The sequence below is a fragment of the Heliangelus exortis genome, chromosome 21 (genome assembly GCF_036169615.1).
Source record: "Heliangelus exortis chromosome 21, bHelExo1.hap1, whole genome shotgun sequence".
Taxonomy (NCBI): Eukaryota; Metazoa; Chordata; class Aves; order Apodiformes; family Trochilidae; genus Heliangelus; species Heliangelus exortis.
The window spans coordinates 4,954,903-4,976,456 of record NC_092442.1 but is presented as its reverse complement, the minus strand read 5'-3'; the positions used below and the strand labels follow the sequence as shown (position 1 = coordinate 4,976,456).

The following is a 21,554-nucleotide window of genomic DNA, read 5'->3' as shown; positions in this document are numbered from 1 at the left end:
CAGTGGAATTCATCCCCTCATTTGATCCAGCAAGCAGGAAAGCTGAGGCCAAGCTGAGCACTTCCCACCCCAGCCTCAACCACAGACGCAGCTGGAACAGAGCCCTTTCTGGGAATGGGAGATTGCCTTGAAAACCCAAAACAAAGCATGACATGAAAACTGCATATCCAGAGTCTCATTTTATTTGCCATCAAATCTCCAAGCCCTTGGGACTCCCTGGAAGCAACGTCACCTCCTTATCACCTCCAATTCAAAATCAAAATGGCACAGCCCCATCTCTTTGGCAACACTGAAAATCCCCTGAGGTTTTAAGCTGTGAGCAGATGAAGGCACGGTGACCACGTCTGCCCAGCAAGGGCTCGCTCACAAATACCACAAAAAAATGGACAGAGCCACTGGTGTTGGCTCTGGGCACGGCAGGACCAGCCACAGCCCCATGCTGAAGCCACCCACCTGAAGCAGGGCACCCATCACTGGGGGCTGAGTCCTTGGACAACACCAGAGGAGCAGCAGCTCACCCATGGACAAGCCCAGTGTGGGGAAAATCCCCATTTCTCTCAACCAAAGATCATTTTCAGGAAGCTGAGCCCTTGCCCAAGGGCTGCTGGCATTTGCTGACACCCAAACTCAAGGCTGGGGGCCCTGACTCTGCCCCCCAGGCTGCAGGAGGTGACTGATGGGTCCTTTGCAGATGTGATGGGTGTCTGGGTGCCCAGGAGCCAGCAGTATTTCCAGGTGGGGAGCTGCTTTGGGAAAGGAATGAGGAATACACAGCCAAGCTGTTCTCCTGAGCCTGCACGGACATTTCTGTCTGCCCTGCTCACCCTCTCCTCTTCCCTGCCTTCCCCAGGGATTTGTCACCCTTGTTCAACCCACTGTGGCAGAAAGGACTCAAAAACACATTGAGATCTTGCAGACAGAGCAGAGCAGAGCACAGGCACTTTCCCTGCACATGAGAAAGGCTGCCAGGTGAGCACAACCCTTACCAGACATCAGAGAATCCACCCAGTCCTCCCAAATACATCAGAGAGCTCGAGCTCCACAGTGACAGGGGCAGCAGCTCTGCTGTAACCCCCTCCTTTGAGCCCAAAGAGGGTTTGCTGTACCAAAAATCCCCCCAAAATCCCCCCAGGATTGGTGTCTCCAGCTGGTGCCTCACCTGAAGGCTGGGATTTCCCCCTCAAGGTTCTGACCCTCCAAGGCAAGGGAAGGGGCATTGCAGGGGGCTCTGAGCACATGGTAAAACTCAACACAGGCCCTTATTTTTGCCCAAATAGCTCTTTTCTTTCGGTTTTAACCAGGAAACAACCCCAAGCCACCCTAGCTCCAAACCAGAAGCCACCTCCTTGCCCAGCTGTAGGAAAACAACAGCTAAAGTACAACAAACTCCAGCCTCAGTCTGAAAGAACCATGTAACTCTGTCTTGTCCAGGAAGGGGGCTGTTTGCATTCCCCATGGCTTCCGACATTTTCTTCTGTTTGGTCCTTTTTAAAAATATTGTTTCTCAAAGCTTCCAGCCCACCTGGCTGTGGCAGTCCCACGGGAGATGGTGATTGTCTCATCCCAGCAGCACCCCTGCTCCACCACCATGCCATGGCATCCAGCTCCAACATGCTGGTCCTTGCCAAACCATCCCAGGACAAGAATCCCGAGTCAACCAAAAAAGGGATCCGAGCTCAGAAGATGACCTGCTCACTGTCTGCATCCCAGCAGCCCATCCAGGGCAGTTGGGTGGCCCACTTGCCACTGGCCACCACTTGCAGCTTCCCCTGGTCGAATTGCCAGTACTGATCATCCCGAAAGAAGTAGACAAAGCCATCGGGGTGGGTGACAGCCCCCCTCGTGCCAGGGGGCAAACCCTGCCAGTCCCTCAGGCTGCGGGGGTAGTAGGGTTCCACATCCAGGGTCTCCTCCTTCACCACCAGGTATTTGGCTCCTTTGAAGAGGATCAGGCGCCGGAGCTGCTGGAAGTAGAGTGCGGTGTCGGGGTGCCGGGGGAGCCCGCGGGTGCTGCATTTCTGGGGGAACCCTGGCTCCAAGGTGGAGCCCCTGTAGCACCAGCATCGCCCACCTGGGGAGAGCAGGAGAGAGGGGTAAGAGCCCACCACAACGGGGTCCATCACAGCACCAGCTGCAGGAGATGTGGGAGGCTCTGTGCATCCCACTGGTTACCTGACCAGCACCACTGCGGGGCTGCCCCATGGACCAGGCTTGGGGAGAGGGAAGAAGGGGGGAAACTGAGGCACGGCAGCTCAGTGGCTCGAAGGCATGAAATGAGACTGCCAGGGACAGGGCAAGGCCACCACACTGTCTGCTAGCCCGTGCTGCAAGGTCAAGAGGACAGATGGACCTAGAACAACCAAGACCAGGATGGCAGCAGCAGGAATTGCAATCAGGGACGAGTGCTCAGCTGTCCCCATGCAGCCCTGTCCCTGCACAACCTTGTCCCCACACAGCCCTGTCCCCAGAAGCAGGCAGACAAAAGCCCCTTTTCTGCTCTCCACCCTGCCCCAGCCCCAGGGTAGGAAGGAGAAGTGAGGGCTGGGCAGGGAGAGGGGCTTTGGGCTCTCACCCAGCCCCACCAACAAAGGTCCCTTTCTGAAGGGCTGGTAATTGGTTTCCATCAGAGGTTGGGGCTGCCCCTGGCACTGGGGTTGCCTGGTCTGACCTCCCTCGGCTGTGAGGAGCCACCGGGCAGCTTGGGGACAGCAGTGCAGCTCCTGGTGGCTGTTCAGCCCCCTGCACAGTGCAAGGAACCTCGGGCACCCTGCTTGTCCCAGCTCTCCTGTGGCCAGGCAGCTTTGGGAAGTGATTTTTCTCCTGGGGATCCCAAAGAATTTGATGAAGTCAGTTTTGTTTTCAAAGCAAGCACTGCTCTGCTGAAGGCACCGAAGGGGAAACTGAGGCACAAGGGGAGGGCAATACACCCAAAGCCATGTGGTTAATCTGTGGCAGGCACCAAGCCCGGGGCTCCTGTAGGTTTTAGCACACTGGGGCCCCAGCAATGCCCCAGCTCTGCACAGGGATGGGACCATGGGACAGAAGACTGCGCAAGGAGTGATGGCTTTAAACTGGCAGAGAGGATACTTAGGTCAGACATTAGGAAGAAATCCCCCACTATGAGGGTGGTGAGACTACGAAGGTTGCCCAGAGAAGCTGTAGCTGCCCCATCCCTGGCAGTGTTGAAGAGCAGATTGGATGGGGCTTGGAGCAAGAGGTGGGAAAGGTGGGACCTGGTGGGAGGTGTCCCCCCACACAGGGGGTTGGAGCTGGCTGATGGTTGAGATCCCTTCCCACCCAACCCAGTCTGGGATTCCATGACGAGCAGGCCAGGCAGGCCACAGCAGGGGGAGCAGCAGCAGCCCCGAGGGGAGCCCTGCTTGCCGGTGCCTCCCTTACCTTTGAAGAAGTAGAACTTGTGGCTGAGCTGGGACCAGGCGCAGGCGTCGATGCCCGCGGGGAGCCCGGGCCAGCGGCTCTGCAGGGCCCGGGGGTCGCTGGCGTTGCCGCTCACAGGCACCACCCAGAAGTGAGAGCCCTTGAAGATGTAGAGGTTGTGATCCGCGTCTGAGGGGCAGAGGAAGTCCCGGCTGAGAGATGAGGAATCTCATCCCACCTCCCAGCCACCCCTCACCTCCCCGAGGGATGCTCAGGGTCTGGGTGCTCCCTTCTGCCTCTCCTGCCACCCCCTCCGTTTCATCCCTTTGCCTCCCCTCCGGGCTGGAGAAGAGCAAAGCTGACCACAGCTCCCTCTCCAGGCTGGTCTTCCACAGCTGAGCTCCTGCAGCCCAATTCTAAGGGTGTTTCCTGCTCTCCCGACCCACCAAGCCATCACCCTGTCCTGAAGATGCTCCACTCCCTGGCAGCAACGTGTGTGTCAGTGATACCACCAGCCCTGGGAGCACAGAGGGGACTGTGGACCAGCCGAACCCACCTTTCCCACCACTGGAACTTATCAGAGCAGCAACTGTGTGCTGCAGAGCTGGGGGATGTGTTCTGGGAGAGAGCTGTGGTGCCCAGTGCTCACCAGCAGTTATGGCATCAAAGAAGGAGTGGCAGTAATAAGAGCTGAGGCTCCTCCGTTTGTGGTCCTTGCTGTAAAGGTCCATATCCCAGTCCTGGAAGTGAGTGAAGACCTTTCCTGGCAGCTGGATGGCTGAGCCCGTGGAAGGCTTCCCTGGGATGGAGCAAGGGGGGGTGAGTTGTGAAGAATGGGCAGGGAAATGGCTTTACCCAAAGCACTGCTTGAGCACAGGGCTGGGGATCCACCCCAGGGTCCAGCACTCTTGGTCCCACTGTCTGCTTCCTGTCCCCCTCCACACAGTGCTGGCAATGACCCCTTGGTAGCCCCAAAAACATGCACCAGTATTTCCCTGGATGCAAAGTCCAACCTTCCCTGCCCTGGAGGACCTGGTACCCATCCCACATGCCTCACTGTGTCTTCCTCCCCCACCACAAAGTGATGGGGCCTGTTGCCACCATTCCTCTGGGCTGGGGGGTCTTCTCCCCTTGCCCCCCACCTCTCTGCTCCTCTCTCCACTCTCCACCCCAGGGAACAGCCCTGGAGGAACCAAGAGATGCTCAGGGAAGCCACACTCACCGTACAAGTTCTGGACGGCCAAGATGTCATCCCAGCTGAGGACAAAATCCTTGCTGAGCTTCTTGTAGTAGGGAGACATCAGGGCACTCTTGACAGGGGAGTGTTCCAGCCCCAGGGTGTGCCCAACCTCGTGTGCCACCACGACAAAGAGGTTGCGCCCTTTGCCGCTGCGCAGGGACCAGCGCTCGGCGCTGTCAAAGTGGGCTTCTCCTCTCCGGGGGAAGAAGGCATGGGCCAGGGCACCTCCTGGAGATAAAACACCCATCAGGGACCATGGGGCAGCCAAGGGAGGGGTTGGGGAGGCACGTGCAGCTCTGGTTTGCTTAAATATGCATTATCCATTATAGGTGTTTAGGGGGTCTCCAGAGAAAGAGCAGCAGCTTCAACCCAAACCAGTTCTACTTTCTGCTGCTGAGCACAGGGAGGGTTTGTCTGCTCTGGGCTTTGAGTTTTTTGCCCCCGGGACTGAAGACACCAAAGTGATAAAAGCTCAAGAAGAGAGTAAACCTGACAGTGCCATGTAGAAAAGCTTATCTGGAAGGCACGAGCACAGGTTTGGAGGAGGCTGTGAGGGTGAGGGGGCTCCTCAAAGGCCACCAGCATGATCCTAGAATGAGCAATCTCAACAGCCTCAACAGCAGACCCCAAGTCACAGAGTTGGGAGTGAGGACCCCAAATCAGAAAGCAAACTGGTGCAAACTGGCAGGTGTCCTTGGTTAGAGGGACAGCTGGACCAGAACCTTGCCTCCAACAACCACCTCCACCCCAGCCCACCTTGGAAAAGAGAAACTTCCGAGGGGGAAGCAACCAGCACCTGGTCCATCAAAGGCGTTGTTGAGTCCATCGTTGTGATCCCCATGGAAGAAAGTCAAACGGATGTCAGCTGGGCCATCCTGCACCTCCCAGAACACCAGGGAGGACACGTTGCTCCAGAGCTGGAAAGCAGCTCTGACAGCCAGACGGACCTCGTGCTGGGGCAGGTAGGAGGGACAGTTCACCACCCGGTAGCTCAGGTGCCTCTTGTACCACCTCCCACCTGCAAAAAAGAGGGGAAGTTCAGAACCATAATGGGGACTGGGGAATAGTTCTCCCACCTCGGGGCTGCTTGGGTGGAGGGAAGGTTCCCTGCACTGGAAAAAAACCCCAAAACCTTGGCTTTTCCAAGCTGCAGCTGAAGTCAAGCCAGGTGTGCCACCAACACTCAGCACCCATGAAATCCCTCTGAAGGTGCCACCATCAGACCCCACCCAAAGGTTCCCAAAGTTGGACGTGCAACCAAACACTAAGAGAGGGGCCAAAACCTTCTCAAAGAGAGAAGAAGCTGCAGCAGCCAGTTTGCATCCCCCCCCGCCCTTTCCTTCTCATGGTTTGCAAGGCCAAATTTGCCCTGACCCTGATGCCAGCTTCATGCCCAGAAGATGCAGCCTAAGGACAGGCTGTCAGGGAGGGCAAGCAAAGCCACCTCCAAAAACAAGAGGACCAATGGCAAAAGGAGTGGGAAGAGCTCTCAGCAGCACCTGAGCTCCCTCCCCAAGTCCCTTGTCTGTTTTTTTTTTCTTTTGGAAATCTCTTTTCTTCCCCCCCATACAAGGACTTGCAACACAGCAGACACCGAGCCAAGGCAAGGAAAAGAAGACCAGCTCCTCCCCAGTGCTCAGGGCTGGGTTTTCACCATTTTTAAGAACATCTTGACCATTTCTACATGCAGAAGATGTTTGTCTGCCAGCCAAGCTGGGAATGTCCCAGCGGGGACAAACCACAGCTCACCATTCATTTTAAAAGCATCATTTCTCCATCACCAAGGACCTTGGTTTCCTTCAAAGCTCTGTCCCATAAGGAACTACACAGCTACTGGGGCAGAGGGTGACAATGACAAAGAAGACAAGGCTGTGAGATCCTCTTAAGGTCCCTACCCTCCTCTCCCCAGGCAGGGGTACAGAGATGCATGTTCTCACAGCATCACCACCCCCTCCTCCTCCTCCAGCAGCTGCAGGGACCCCAGGGCCCCACGATTACATCTGGCTGGGGGTGTCAGGGACTGGGAGAGAAGCCATGGGGCCCTGCTGAGAAGATGCCAGAGCTGGTGCTGAGGCATGGGAGCAGTGACAGATCTCCAGCACCTGCTCCAGCTGTGCAGGGAAGCAGGAGAACAGAGCCAGCAGCACTCCAGGGCTGGATCTTGGGGGGCTGAGCCAAGATCAGCTGAGTAATCTGGACATCCATAAGTCGATGGGTCCAGATGGAATGCATCCAAGGGTGCTGAGGGAGCTGGCGGAGGTCATTGCTAGGCCACTCTCCATCATCTTCAATAAGTCATGGGTAACAGGAGAGGTGCCTGAGGACTGGAGGATAGCAAATGTCACTCCAGTCTACAAGAAGGGCAAGAAGGAGGACCCGGGTAACTATAGACCGGTCAGCCTCACCTCCATCCCTGGAAAGGTGATGGAACAACTTGTTCTTGTCACTATCTCCAGGCATATCAAGGACATGGGAGTCATCAAGAGCAGTCAGCATGGTTTTATCAAGGGTAAATCATGTTTGACTAACCTCATAGCCTTCTATGAGGAAATTACTAGGTGGATAGATGATGGAAGAGCGGTAGATGTGGTTTATCTTGATTTCAGTAAAGCATTTGACACCGTCTCTCACAGCATCCTTGTAGATAAGTTGATCAAGTATGGGTTTGGTGATCAGGTAGTGAGGTGGGTCAGGAACTGGTTGAAAGGAAGGAGTCAGAGAGTTGTAGTCAATGGGGCAGAATCTGGTTGGAGGTGTGTGACTAGTGGAGTCCCTCAAGGGTCGGTACTGGGACCGGTGTTGTTCAATATATTCATCAACGACTTGGATGAGGGTATAGAATGTACCCTCAGCAAGTTTGCTGATGACACTAAGCTGGGAGGAGTGGCTGACACACCAGAAGGCTGTGCTGCCATTCAGAGAGACTTAGACAGGCTGGAGAGTTGGGCAGGGAGGAACAAGATGAAATTCAACAAAGGGAAGTGTAGAGTTTTGCATTTGGGGAAGAACAACACGATGTCCCAGTATAGGTTGGGGGCTGACCTGCTGGAGAGCAGTGAAGGTGAAAGAGACCTGGGGGTCCTGGTAGACAAGAGGATGACCATGAGCCAGCAATGTGCCCTTGTGGCCAAGAAGGCCAATGGCATCCTGGGGTGCATTAGAAAGGGTGTGGTTAGTAGGTCAAGAGAGGTTCTCCTCCCCCTCTATTCTGCATTGGTGAGGCCGCACCTGGAGTATTGTGTCCAGTTCTGGGCCCCTCAGTTCAAGAAGGACAGGGAAGTGCTTGAAAGAGTCCAGCGCAGAGCTACTAAGATGATTAAGGGAGTGGAGCATCTCCCTTATGAGGAAAGGCTGAGGGAGCTGGGTCTCTTTAGTTTGGAGAAAAGGAGACTGAGGGGTGACCTCATCAATGTTTTCAAATATGTAAGGGGTGAGTGTCAGGGAGATGGAGCTAGGCTTTTCTCTATGGTGACCAGTGATAGGACAAGGGGTAATGGGTGTAAGTTGGAGCATAGGAGGTTCAAGTTGAATATCAGAAAGAATTTTTTTACTGTAAGGGTGACAGAGCCCTGGAACAGGCTGCCCAGGGGGGTTGTGGAGTCTCCTTCACTGGAGACATTCAAAACCCGCCTGGACACGTTCCTAGGCGATGTACTCTAGGTGGCCCTGCTCTGGCAGGGGGGGTTGGACTAGATGATCTTTCGAGGTCCCTTCCAACCCCTAGGATTCTATGATTCTATGATTCTATGATCCCCCTGGCAAAGCTGTCAGACATCCCACCCCCAGCTGACCCCCAGGGACAAATCCCACCCCCAGTTCTTCATCCTTTCCCCAGCTCTCTGAGCAGCCCAGGGCAGGGGAGGCTCTGGTCACCCTCCCAGGGTCAGGTTGGGCTTTTGCCCAGGTGCCAGGGTGTGAGTGTGCCCGAGGCTGGTGGGATGGGTGTGATGGCAAAGGTCCTGCTGGGAGAGGGGTGGAACACAAAGCACTTTGCTGGCTCAGCTGCAGCAGTTTCCTGCTTCAAGCAGGACAAACAGGCAGCACAAAGCCTTCAGCCTTCCTGACCCGTGCTGTTAGCATCCCCTCCCTCCCCCCCCCCCCCCCCCCAGCATGCAGGCACTGAAATTCTTTAGTAATTTCTTCTTTATCAAGAAGCAATCCTTTTGCTCTTTATCAAGGGCAATCCTTTGCTCTGAGGGTGACAAGACCCTGGCCCAGGTTGCCCAGGGAAGCTGTGGCTGCTTCCATCCCTGGAAACATTCCAGGCCAGGTTGGATGGGGCTTGGAGCAATCTGGTGGGAGGTGTCCCTGCCCATGAAGGGGGGTTGGAACTGGGTGATCTTCAGGTCCCTTTCAACCTGTACCTCTCTGGGATTCCATAAACAGCCTTGTTCCCTCCTGCTGGTTACTCCCTCTCTGCTGACACCAGAACCACACAGAGCTCAGGGCTGACAGGAATCTCTCACCACCCACACATGGACCATGATCCCCAAAAAGGAGCCCATGAGCCACAGGGCATCAGCTGCTCCTGTTCACCCTTCTCATCTCTGCTTTGTATCCCACCTTCCCTGGGCACATCGGGGATGGGAGCTGGGAGGGTGATGCTGCACCTCAGGGGTTTGGAAGGAAGGACAAAGGATGGAGGAGGAGGAGGATGGGGCTGTCTCCTGGGGCTGTCCATCACCAGCCCTGCCAGATGCAGACAGCCTGACACGGCACAGAGCTCTTTCTTAATCTCCCCTTCGTTTTTCCCACATCCCAAATCCAGCTGGCCCCAGCCCTCTCGCTCTCTAGGAATCCAGTTACTCATCCACAAGCCCAGGAGACAGCTCAGGAGAGACAAAGAGGCCCAACCCTCGACACAGGAGCAAGAGAGGGTTGCTCAGAGTAGCGATTTTCACCCCTTAATGTGGGTGAAACATCCCCCTGGTGGGCAGGCAGCCCAGCACCAGCAGGTTTTGTGGTTACTGCTGGGTCACCAACACACATCAGAAGTCTCAAAGCTCAGCAGAGCCCGGAGAGAACTTTACCGTGTGCCAGTCCCTGCCCTCTGGATTGTGCCACCAGGGCTGTGCCTGGGGCCACTGTGACCTGATAGCTCCCTGGGACATGTCCTGGCATCCTCAGCAGCAGTAAACCCACCCACCCCCCTGCTCAGAGAGCTTCCCACGGGTGGGAGCCACATCTTTCTAATCACTGCTGACATCGAGCCACACAAAACACCTCAAAACAAAGAGCTTTAAAAATAAAGTTTTCCAAAGCCCAGTCAGGTCCTTGGACATATGCTGTGCCAGCAGAGCTCCACCTCCCAGGCACAGCAGCATCTCCAGGAGCTGGGAGATGGCTGAAGACCTCCAGAATGGAAGAGATGGATCCCCAGCACCCCAGAAGCCCCCCCGGCCCCCCTGGCACCGATGCTCACCGTGCCGGGTGTTGCGCCGGCGACGCGGGGAGGCAGAATCCCGGCTCTTCCCATCCCCCGTCCCGCAGCGGGGCAGAGCCATCTGATGGAGTGTGGGAGCATCCAGGAGCCCGCTGGGGGGGAGGTGGGTCACCCGCTGGAAATTCCTGGGAAAGGAAGGCAGACAGGGAGATAGCAGCACTCAGATTCCTCCCCGGGGGAGGTTTGGTTGTGTTAGTGCCGGGTGTTTGACCTGAGCCAGGGATATCACCTCAGGAATGCATCCAGGTGATAAAAGAAGAATTTACTTCTGTAATCACTCCCGAGCTGTGAGCCATCTCCTGTGTTAGCCAAGGGAGCCTAAAAAATGCCTTTCCCAGCTTTCAGCCCCTGCTGCTGGCCTTTGCACTTGGCTTTGCACAGGGTCAAAGGCCAGGGATGCTCCCAGAGCCAATGGGATCTTGTTAGAAGTCGTAGCTCAGGCTCCTGACATCTCCCAGCCATCCCCAACCTTGGCCTCGCTGCAGATATTATTGTGAGGGGAGCACCCAGCCATAAAAGGCAAATAAAGCAGCACAGTGAGGCACCAGCCAGCATCCAGGATCCATGTATATCCCGGCCTTTCCAAAGGAACAGTTGTGCTTTATCATCAGAGCAGGCAAGGGGGAGAACCCTCCTGGCTGCACAAAGCCCCCCTTGAGCACCAGCAGCTCCCACCAGGCCCCAGCTGCTGCTTTTCTGCTGCACTTTGAAAGGAAAAGCTCCTTTCCTCCTTTCCTTACCTCACTGCCTCCCTGAACTCGGCAGGGCTGTGGGTGCCGGGTCCCAGCTGGCCCAAGTATCCGTATTTCTCCAGGAACAGCTGGAAGTAGAGAGATGGGAGAGGCACAGCTCAGAGCAGAGGCAGAGGTTTGCATGTGTTGGCTTGGGAAAGGAAGGGGAAAAAAACCCCAAAGTTGTGATGGGAGGCAGTGCTGCAAACCCCATGCTGTGCAGAAATGCCCCGTTATTTTTAGGTTTTTTTCCCCTAAGAGCTCAGCACCCCAAGCAGCTCTGTGGGTGCCAAGCTGCTCTGGTCTATCTATTTGTATTGTGGGACATGGGAAAACCTCGCCTAAGCCCAGCATTTCTGATGGCTCTTGGGTTTTTGGCCACACCACCACAGAGGTATAGGAAGAACCATTGCTAACATCACCAGATCAAAAACCCCCATGTCACCCGCAGCCAGAGGCTACCAAACCCATTCTAATCACCATGGAGGAATCAAGGCAATTTTTGATTAAACTGGAACGATGAAACTGGAGGCTACAGCGCTGTGGACATGAGCAGGGTGCTGTGAGATGGGGTCAGGCTTCAGCCTCCCCCCCCACCCCCTCCCCACTTCAGGATGTGCAGGGGGCAATCGGCCCTGCCAAACCATTCTTCTTCTTATCGGCCATTTACATGCACGGAGACTCTGAACTTTCTCCGGCACACAAATTCCACTCTCAAAGAAAATAAACGGCTCTGCCCAGCCTGTGCCTCCAGCTTTCAGGAGGAATCAAGAGCCAGGCTTGCAGGAATGCTCCACACCCGCCTTCCCCGCCGCCGGGGTTGTCTGCAGGAGACAAACAAGCCGCCCAGCATCCTGTTGGTGCATGAGAAATCGGAGCTCAAGGAACGAGGAATAAGAAAGGGAAAGTGGCTGCTCCATTTCCCGCATCCCAAAGGGATGAGGTGGGCCGAGCACGACTGCAGCCCGCTGGTAAAAGTGGTGCTTTTAAAATCCCTTTCTTCTCTCCTGGCTCGTCTCAGAAGAAGGGGATTGGTGTTTATCTGCACTTGATGCTGCTCCTGCCCAACCATCTCCAGCGGGCGATTCAACCCCTCCAGCACCGGCAGCATCCATCCAGCCCCCCCAGGCACCGTTCTCCTGGGGAGGAGCAGGAACAGGTTCAGGATCTGTCAGCCCTGGGATGTGTCAGGGCCTCTCCCTCTCCTCCTCCTGCCCAAACCCTCCGCTTGCTGTTAAGTCACCTCTCAGGGACAGGGCAGGCAGCTCCATGTGCTCTCTGCCTGCCCCAAACCCCTCTCCAAGCTCACCCTGCACCTTTCCCAGGCCCCATCTCCTCCAGCTGTGGAGCTGATCTCCTCCTTTACACCCCTTCTACACCTCGGGCTGCAGGATGGGAGGAACCAGCACAGATCCCTGCAGGACATGCCCTTCACCCAGCCCAAAAATGTGGCCGTGTCCCCCCCCCCAAACCCTTTTCACCAGCCGGAGGGGGCACCGGTGCAGCAGCATCAGGCTGGAGCATCAAGTCACCCAAACCCCATGGTCCTGGGGAGTCAGGATCACTGGGTGTGAGGCTGCACAACCTGGATGTGCCATCTGCCTGGGCACAGGACACAAACCCCCCCTCCATGGGTACCAGGAGGCAGAACACAGAGGCTCAGGATGCTCGGGCAGAGGAGGAGGATATGAGGATGAGGGAACAAGGGTGGCAAGGAGGTTTCGTTGCCCTCAGACTACTGGAGAGGAGGAGCTATCTGGCCACCTTTCTCAGTCATGTTTTTTGTTTCCTCCAGAAGTAGAACATCATCCCCAGCTACATATATGGGCTGACAAACCCCAGTGCTTACATCACTGCAGATAAATGGGAGTTGCAAAGTGCCTGGACAGAAAGTCCCACGTTTCAAAGCATGGCACAGCCTCAGCATTTTCTACCACAATCTCCCTTTCACTTAGCATCTAAAACTTAACAGCTCTAAGCTGTTTCCTCTCCTGTAACCCATTCTTACAGCCTGAAAAGGGTTTTTCCCAACACAGCCTCACCAGTGCTTGAAACCCCATCTGGAGAAAAAGCAACAGCTATCACAGCAGCTGCACTTGACAGGCCCCAACACCTACACAGGCTTTATTATTCCTGCCCACATCCTGTTGAGCTTTGGAAGTCCAACCAGAGCAGGACTTTCCTTTCTCTGACCTGTGTCACACTGAGCTTCTCACACACAGGCACCAGATCTCAGGCTGCAAAACTACCAGGAGAAATGTTATGACACTTTCTAGACATGGCTAGAAAGCTCCAGGTGAGCTCCAGGTGATGTCATCCCTGGGAACATGAAGTTAGAGGAGAAGGATGTGCTTGCTGATCTTCCAGTGTGCAGGTATTTATCAGACAGCTGAGTGCATCAAGTCCCCTGGACCAGGGACTTTTCAGGGTGATGGGGAAAGACAAGAGCTCTGTGCCACAGGGGCCTGTGCTCAGGACACCTCTGTGTGCTCTCCACACCTCCAGACACAAGCCAAGCTCTGGCAGGACTGGCTGGAAGCTGGGACCAGCCCATTAAACCTCTCCAGAGGCTGCAATGCAAAACCTGGCCATGCTGGGAAGCCCCCTCCCTGCTGCCCCAGACAGGGAAATGCTCTTTTCCATACAATGGGAAAAGAAAAACAGCAGGAAACCAAGAGCTGAGCACTAATGTGAAATATGCCTGGCTCCCCCTCCAGAGGAGGGAGGGAGAGAGAAGAGGAAAGGTCCAGCTGCCCAGGAGACAACACCAGAACAGAGAAGTTTCTGGGGGTGCAATAAGAACAGCAAGAGGATGGTTTGGGGGGGGAGAGACAGCGGGGCCCTTCCCATCTCAGGGCTCTGGTCACAACTCGAGCAAACATCTCCGCTGAGAGCTAAAGCCAAGGAAACACCTTGCCCCCCGACCGCAAGCATCCCAGCTGGAAGACAGCCAACAGCAAATACAATTAAACCTCCCTCCCTGGAAACTGGGATAACAAGAGCACAGAGGCGGCAGGCTCCGCTCCTGCCTGCCTTCCCCTCCAGACACTCAGCTTCTGGCACCTCGCCACCAGTTAAGTATCAGGGAAGCTTCACGTCTGCCTCCCCCTGACTCCGGTCCCTTCTGCTCTGCCTGGATACAAACCCCATCTCTCCCCTCCCTCCCATTCCCGGGCAGGAGAGGGCAGCGATCCCTGCCCCGGTTACAGAGGATGCTGGCTGCAAGCTGCACCTTCCAGGTCTTTTTGGTTTGAAGCAGGAGGCAACAGCAGCCTCGTGAGCCCAGGTGGGTCCTCGGCTCATGGAGCCCCAGGATCCATCCCACATGATTTCACCCCTGAGAAGCCCCAGCTCCCAGTTCTCCGCCTCAGTTTCCCTCACACACACAGCACAGACACGGGGAGAGCTGAGCCCTGAGCACGTTTTTGGCACGGCTGCAGAAGGAGCCCCAGCTCTATGGGGTTACTTGCCGGCCTTTGGAAGGTGTCAAGGCATTTCAAAACATTCGTTTCACTTAAAAAGCATGAATTTCCACTCACCCGAACCGCATTCCTGCCTGCAGGCACAAACCCTTCAGCAGAATTCTTGTGTCTCTTTCGTGTAAAAGTACCTATAGAAATTTTATATATACAGACACACAAGAAGGGTGATTAACGAGTACGGAGCTCGGGTGTCCTCCCGCTGAAAAGCCAGGGAGACATCAGCTAATTACGTGTGTTAACGACGGAAGCTGATTAAAACCCCAAGCCCCGCTGTGATGCTCCCCTGCTGTGCCTCATCTGGTCCTGAGGGACCCTCCTCTCCTACCTACCCCTCCAGAAAATAAACTAATTTAGCAGCAAATTATCTACTTGCCACTGAAGCTGGGGGAACACCGTTCCCAGTGTCATTTCAAGCTCCTTCAGTTGATTTTTTTTTTTTTTTTTTTTTCAGGCTGGATCTCCTGAAGCTGCGAGGTGGGGGCAGCAACCAGGTCTAAGGAAAACCCCTCCTGGTTTCAGTGACCCAGATCTTTGGGATGCTGAACAGGAGCTAGCTCCCTGCCTCCCAATTTTCCTGGATGGGAGGGGATGCCAGGGGCCAGGAACAATAAATATCACATCACTTGCAAGGGAACAGACACCGTGGGCTTGGTGGTGTCTGCGGGGCTGGCAGATGGCTCTGCTTGCTTGGTGAATACAGGAAAATCTCGGCAGCAATCACTACAAATCACCCCTGCTTTTCAACAGCAGCACCCAAACTGCTGGGATGCCACCCAAAAACACTCTCGGGGGGAAAAACCAGGGGGAAAACCACCTTCCCTTGCGAATACCAGAGCGGCTGACAAACCAGTTTGGTCACGCAGACTGGTTGTGTTTTCGTGTCTAAGGAGAGAAAGGAAACGAAACGTTTGGCCCTGGCCCTCCGTGGGGATGGGAAGTTGGGGGGCAGGCGAGGTGCCCCCCCCTCCAAGCAGCCACCAGCCCCTTGTTATCCCCCGTAACAAATGGGGATAACAAATGGGGATTGTTCTGGGAAAGAAAGCGGGGCTGTTCGGGCTGCTGTGACTCACGGGGCTGTTAATCAAGCCGAGGGGGATGGGGGGGAAACTCTGGGTGCTTTGGAAGCATTTGCCACATCCCCACCGTGGGCTGTGACCCTGATCTCATGGGTTTTACATGCTCTGATCTCAGAGGTTTTACCCTCCCAGCCCCGCGGAGCCCAGGGGCGATGGCACCCGAGTAATTTCTCCTCCTTTCTCCCACTCCTTGCGTCGTCCTGCTGAGGCTGAACAGCAGGGATTTTTCCCAGGAGGAAGGTTTTCTTCCTCTTCTTTCCACCAGAGGGAAAGTGGAGGGGGGAAGGGGTGGTCCCAGCTGACCCCCGAGCCCCCACCACTTGCTGGGTGGTACCAGCCAGGCTGCTCTCAGCATCCAGCATCCCAACTCAGTAAAGGAGCTCATCCAGATTTCAGAGTATTTCTAAGCACAAACACAGCACAGAGCCAAGGCTAAGAGTGAGCTTCGAGGCTGAGAAGGGATAGGATGGAAAATATAAGTTTAAAAACCAAAAAAAATCCCGGATGACAATGTTTTGGTCCTTTAGTCTCACTCTCCATTTCTATCCCCTGCTTTTCTCAAATTTCTAACCAATATTTTCTTCCTATCACAGCAGACCTGTACCTTCTCATGCAAACCACTACAGGGACTTTATTGTCCTTGGCACCACCGCCATGCTCTTCACTCCCAACCCAGGGTGAGGTCTCATGTGCCATGGATTTTACAGAGTTCCCCCAGGATGGAGGAGGCTGGGGCATTACCACACACCCCACTGCAGTCCTGAGCACAGCCCAGACAGAAACCAGGGCTGCCAAACTATGTGCTCTCTAGATTTGGACCTTTTCCTATCTGGAGCCTGCAGATAACAAGGTGATTTAACACACAAATGTTTCAAATTAAATTTCCAAGCTTTTTTTCTTTTTTTCTTTTTTTTCTTTTTAAGCTGCGATTGATACAAATGCTGTGAAGAAAAGGGCACAAGCCAGGAAAACAACACAACTGGACATTTTCTCAGACTTTTGCATCTAAGTTTACACAACCCATTGTTGCTAACTTTGGCTATTTTAAAAAGCAATAAAAAAAAAAGCTTTAGAAGCAAAGGCTGGCAGTGTTCTGAAAGCCACAAGCAACTCAAACCATTTGATGTTATGTGAGAATTTCAGCTTCCTTTTAAAAGCAAAATTAACTGCTCAGTTTATTTAGGCAAGCTTCCTTATCCCAGTCTCTGCATGTTTCCATTGTACACACTGTTCCAAAAATCCCTGACCAGCCAAGTACATCACACTGGGGAAACTGAGGCAGGGAGACAGGAAAGTCAACTGTCCAGCATCCCTCACCTGGGATCTGTCACTCCTGGGTCCTGCTCCAAGGGAAAAGTTTTCAGAAGTCACCAGTGAGGAATCAAAAGGCAGATCAGCCCTTTCAAAGGTCTCACCCCCCAGGAGGTGGTTTTCTTTGTAATGTGAATTTTAAATTAATCAGTTTTCTGAGCATTAAGAGCTGGGCAGCTTTGTATTTGCCCAGGTGGCATGAGGGGCCTGGCACAGAGGGACAAGCACAGGTATAAACACATCTTTGAAACAGCACCTCCCAGGACAAGAAACCTGCCCATTAAACCAAAGCTCTGAGCACTCACATGCACTTTTCATCTCAGAGCATGTGAAAAATCCCAATTAATCCACCAGGACTTGCTGGGGTTTTAAACCCAAGCATCTGTGCAAACGTATGCTGGATCAATGCCTAAACAAGGGAAAAAAAAAAAAAAATCCCCAACGTGAACCTTTGCTGGCCAGCCAAATCTCATCCCTCATCCTTCCAAAGCAAACAGGAACGGATGGCAGCATGGTGTGACAGTGATACGGGGACAAACAGAGGTGACAGGGACAGCCCTGGTGAGAGGCAGGGCAAGGGAGGGCTTGGCTTTTGTCCCATCCTGATTTACCAGGAGATGGGAAGGTTTCCGAGTGCGAGACTTCTATTGTTGTCGGAGCTGTGAGGAAGGAGGGGGGGGTCTCATTTGTCCATCACCCACGGGGACACATCCCCACCCACACCACGCGTGGGCACTCCCTGGCACTCTGAGCACAACCAACAGCACGGGGCCATCCCCAGCCTGTGCCACAGCCCTGCCAGGGACAAGCCACCAGCACACACCGGGGACAGGCACACCCACGGGGATGTGGCTGCTCAGTGTCACTCGTGGGTGTGCACCTAGGTGTGAACATAGACGTGAATGTGCACACCCCCCCCCCCCGTGTCAGGAGCACACCTGGGGCATTGGCAGACAGAACTATGGGATGGGAATCCATATCTATGGCATAGGCACCAGCACGGGCACACCTATGGCATGGGCACACCCAGGGCATGCACGGGCACAACTTTACTGTGGCCACACCTAAGGGACACAGACACACACCTAAGGGACACACACACCTCCCTATGGCACAGGCACACCTAAAGGACACAGACACACCCCTAAGGGACATGCACACACACCTAAGGGACAACTCCCCCACCTAAGGGACACAGACACACACCTAAAACACCTACGGCATGGGCACACCTAAGGGACACTCCCTCCCCCTAAGGGACACAGACACACACACCTAAAGGACACAGACACACCCCTATGGCACAGGCACACCTAAGGGACACAGACACACCCCTGAGGGACATGCACACACATCTAAGGGACAACTCCCCCACCTAAGGAACGTGCACACCTACGGCATGGGCACACCTAAGGGACACTCCCTCCCCCTAAGGGACATGCACACACACCTAAGGGACACACCCCCCCTAAGGGACATACGTTCACACCTAAGGGACACACACCCCACCCAAGGGACATGCACAAACGCCCGTGGCACCACCACCACCACTCCCAATGTTCCAGGCACCCCAGGACATCCCCAGCCCTCGATGTCCAGGGGGCAGCTCCCTCCCCTCACCCCGGTACCGTTCCTACCTCCGCTTGCCGCCGCTGCCGAGGTCCCGGGCCGGGCCGAGCCGCCGCCAGCAGCCCCAGGGCCAGGGCTGCCCGCAACGCCCGCACCGCCCCATGCCCCATCCCCGCTCCGCTCCGCACCGCCCGGCTCGGCCTCTCCCCGCCCCGGCCCCGGGGGCGGCTCCGTCCCGTCCCGTCCCGCCCCAGCCCCGGCGGAGGGTTGGGCTCTGCGGGCAGCAGCTTCCCCCCTGCCCCCCCGCCCCGCTGCCTCCCTCCCCCGGCAGGAATCCCCCCCCCCCTTGGGCAGTCTCCATCCCGCTTTCCCAGCAAGGCGATGCCTCTTCCCTCCGCATCCCTCTAGGGAATGAAGGGAGAGAGCGAGGCTCGGGGTAAGCTGTGCCACTGGGACAAATTCTGTTTGGGAGCTCCTGTCCACCGCAGTTCCATCTCCAGGCTTAAGGAAAAGCTGGGAAAGCTGAGCTGGGGGCTTGCCGTGCATCCAGCTGGATCTTCCAGTACCTGGAAGGACTACGGGAAGGCTGGGGAGGGACTTTTGTCAAGGAGCTGGGGTGATGGGACGAGGGGTGATGGCTTTAAACTGGCAGAGGGGACATTTAGGATAGAGATCCGGGAGAAATTCTTCACTATGAGGGTGCTGAGCCCCTGGCCCAGGTTGCCCAGGGAAGCTGTGGCTGCTCCATCCCTGGCAGTGTTCCAGGCCAGGTTGGATGGGGCTTGGAGCAACCTGGGCTGGTGGGAGGGGTCCCTGCACATGGCAGTGGGTGGGACTGGATGATCTTTAAGGTCCTTTACAACCCAAAGCAGTCTGGGTCTTGCCATCCTTCTGATGTCTCCCATGCAGCATCTCTGCTCCCAGGCCTGTAACTCATCCCATCCATCCCAGGATATGTCCTGCTGTGGGTGCTGTCTCTCCAGGCTCTATGGGGAGCAGAGCAGGGTCAGGTTGGGGTGCTGGAACAAACCTCCTGCTGGTTGTGGCAGCTGGGCTGGGGCTCTGCCCAGTTTGAAGCTGGGGGAAAGAGAAGAAGAAAGATGGACCTGCTTTTCCTAAAACTGTGTTAATTCTGGGCTCCAAACCCTGGAGGTTCTGTCCAGAGCAGATGAGGGTTTGTCCCAGCACAAGTGCAGCACTGCAGGAGGTTGGGCAAGTGACACTGTCCCTCTTCAGAGGTCTGGCAAAAACCACCCCACACATAAGAACAGCAGGCTCTGAAGCTTTACAGAATGACTGCTCACTCAGGGCTTCTGGTTTGTGGTTTTTATGCTTAAATTTCCCTCTTAGACATTGGATTTGGTCACCCGTGGGGACAGAGGGCTCTTCACCACCCAAGGCAACACGATGCACGTGTGTCAGGACTGCAGCTCTTGCACAGCTGATCTTGTGGTTGCCAGTGACAAGTTAACAGCTCTGTTTACTCCCTGCTGTATTTTGTTTGACTGTTTTGTTTTCATTTGACTAAAGCAAAAGGATGTTTTGATGCTGCTTACGTTTTAGGGAGAAAAAAAAATAGGATGTGAGTTATATCTGCTTTTGTTTTCACACCAGCTTCAGCCACACACCTATTTTAAAGCTCACAGGCCCCTTCCTCTTCTTTTTAGTCATGCCAGAGCCTGAAGTTGGAGGAGCATCTGTTGAGTGCAGCTTGAAGACATCCACAGGGATGCTGCAACATGTTGCTTTTCAGCTGGAGAGGGACATTCATCTGGACATCTTGCCTGTAGGAAAGGCAAGTGGGATTTAGGGGAAGAAGGGATCTGCATAACATGGCAAAATAAGGAAGGGGGGTGAAATACAGATGAGAGAAAGGAAGGCCATGGCTGGGCGAGCACAGGGGGTGGCTGGCAAGACATAAAGGGCTGGTGCAAGGGGAACTCTGGGCCTGGCTGCAGAGATCCAAGGACCAGCAGCTCCTGGCACAGGTCAGCCCGGTGCTTCCTTTCAAAACAAGAGCAGCTCTGCCTGCAAATGCATCCGTGTTTGGTTTGTATCTAGGAAGCAACTGATCCATCTGCTCTTCCACTTAAGAAGATGGATGATGAGAAAGTGGCTGGCTGGGCTCCAGCAGGAGCAGGAAACTCCCTCCTCTGCTCGTTGTAATGTGGGGAAGTAGCTGGGAAGGCACCTGCAGCCCCTGGAACAGCCAGGTTTCCAAGCAGGTCTGTGGGGTTTTTGGCTTTTAAATGGTGAAGAATTCAGCTCAGTCTTGGAGATGCCAAATCAGAGCCCTCAGAGTATAAAGATGTTTATCCAGCTGCTGTAATCAGCTTGGTATCAGGAACAGAGGAGCCATCTTGTAAAAGGTGAACAGACTTCCAGCTCTTACAGTGTTAGGTAAAAACTCAGAAACAGGACACAAGAAAGAGTTTAAATCCTTGCAACTGCTACCCTGAAACTTGAGAAGTTAAGCCTGTGGCAAATACTTGACACAACTTTTACTGAAAAACATTCCCGGAAGAACATGATAAATAGATCCATAGAACCTCTGGTTGCCTAAACATTCCTGATTTCTTGGGCTCTGGGCAAAATTCCATCTCCCCCAAATTTAATGCAAAGGTCTCAATGCAGTCAGCGGCTTCAATTTCTAAACCCTTTCCTAAGGCACTTCCACAGCTTGGAGATCCAGCAGGTCTCTAAATCAATAATATCATCATATTCACCTCAAAACATCATGGAAAACTAAATTCTGTTACCACAGGCAGCATCTGGAGTCAGGAGGCCACGTTGCTCACCAGGGCTGCAGAGTAGAGCTGGGCTCTGCAGAGCCAGCAGCTGAACCGCCACTGAATCGCCACCAGCTCCAGGTGAGTTTCAAGAGCTGTTTATAAACCAACATTATGAAACAGCACTTCAGTGACACAAAATTTCTCAGAGCAGCTTTTAGTGTTTGCCACAGCTGATAAGCAAATAGCAACACCATTACTCCCCTGTGGCAGTTCCTGCCTGGGATGGATGTGATGCACGAGAACCGCCAGGTAAAAAAAAAAAAAATTAAATCTTCGATGCTTTGTACTAAGAACCCTTTCAAGTTGTTCCATTCCATCCACTCCAAAGAACAGCCATTCTTCAAATGTTTGCTGCTCAACAACACCTGGCCTGGGGAGCAGCATCAGGCAATGTCAAAAATCCTCCAGAGAAACCACTTTGGTTGGGATCAGGTATGGAATCAGCTGTCCCTTCAGCATGAGCAGCAGATCAGCTGCTCCAGCCTCTCCCCACACAGCTCTGAGGGCACAAAGTGCAGCCCCAAGAAAGACT

At 54.5% G+C, this 21,554-nt stretch overlaps 1 protein-coding gene across 1 annotated transcript; it reads right to left on the bottom strand.

Moving 5' to 3' along the window:
- Nucleotides 1-160: 160 nt before the first annotated feature.
- On the bottom strand, nt 161-18,427 carry MMP28 (matrix metallopeptidase 28). Its single transcript, XM_071764955.1, has 8 exons — nt 18,299-18,427; nt 10,802-10,881; nt 10,041-10,186; nt 5,415-5,636; nt 4,601-4,846; nt 4,028-4,177; nt 3,400-3,567; nt 161-2,071 (listed from the first exon to the last, which is right to left on the bottom strand). The coding sequence occupies exons 1-8, from the start codon at nt 18,398-18,400 to the stop codon at nt 1,677-1,679; spliced, it is 1,509 nt and encodes a 502-aa protein (XP_071621056.1). The 5' UTR covers nt 18,401-18,427; the 3' UTR covers nt 161-1,676.
- Between the last annotated feature and the right edge of the window lie 3,127 nt (nt 18,428-21,554).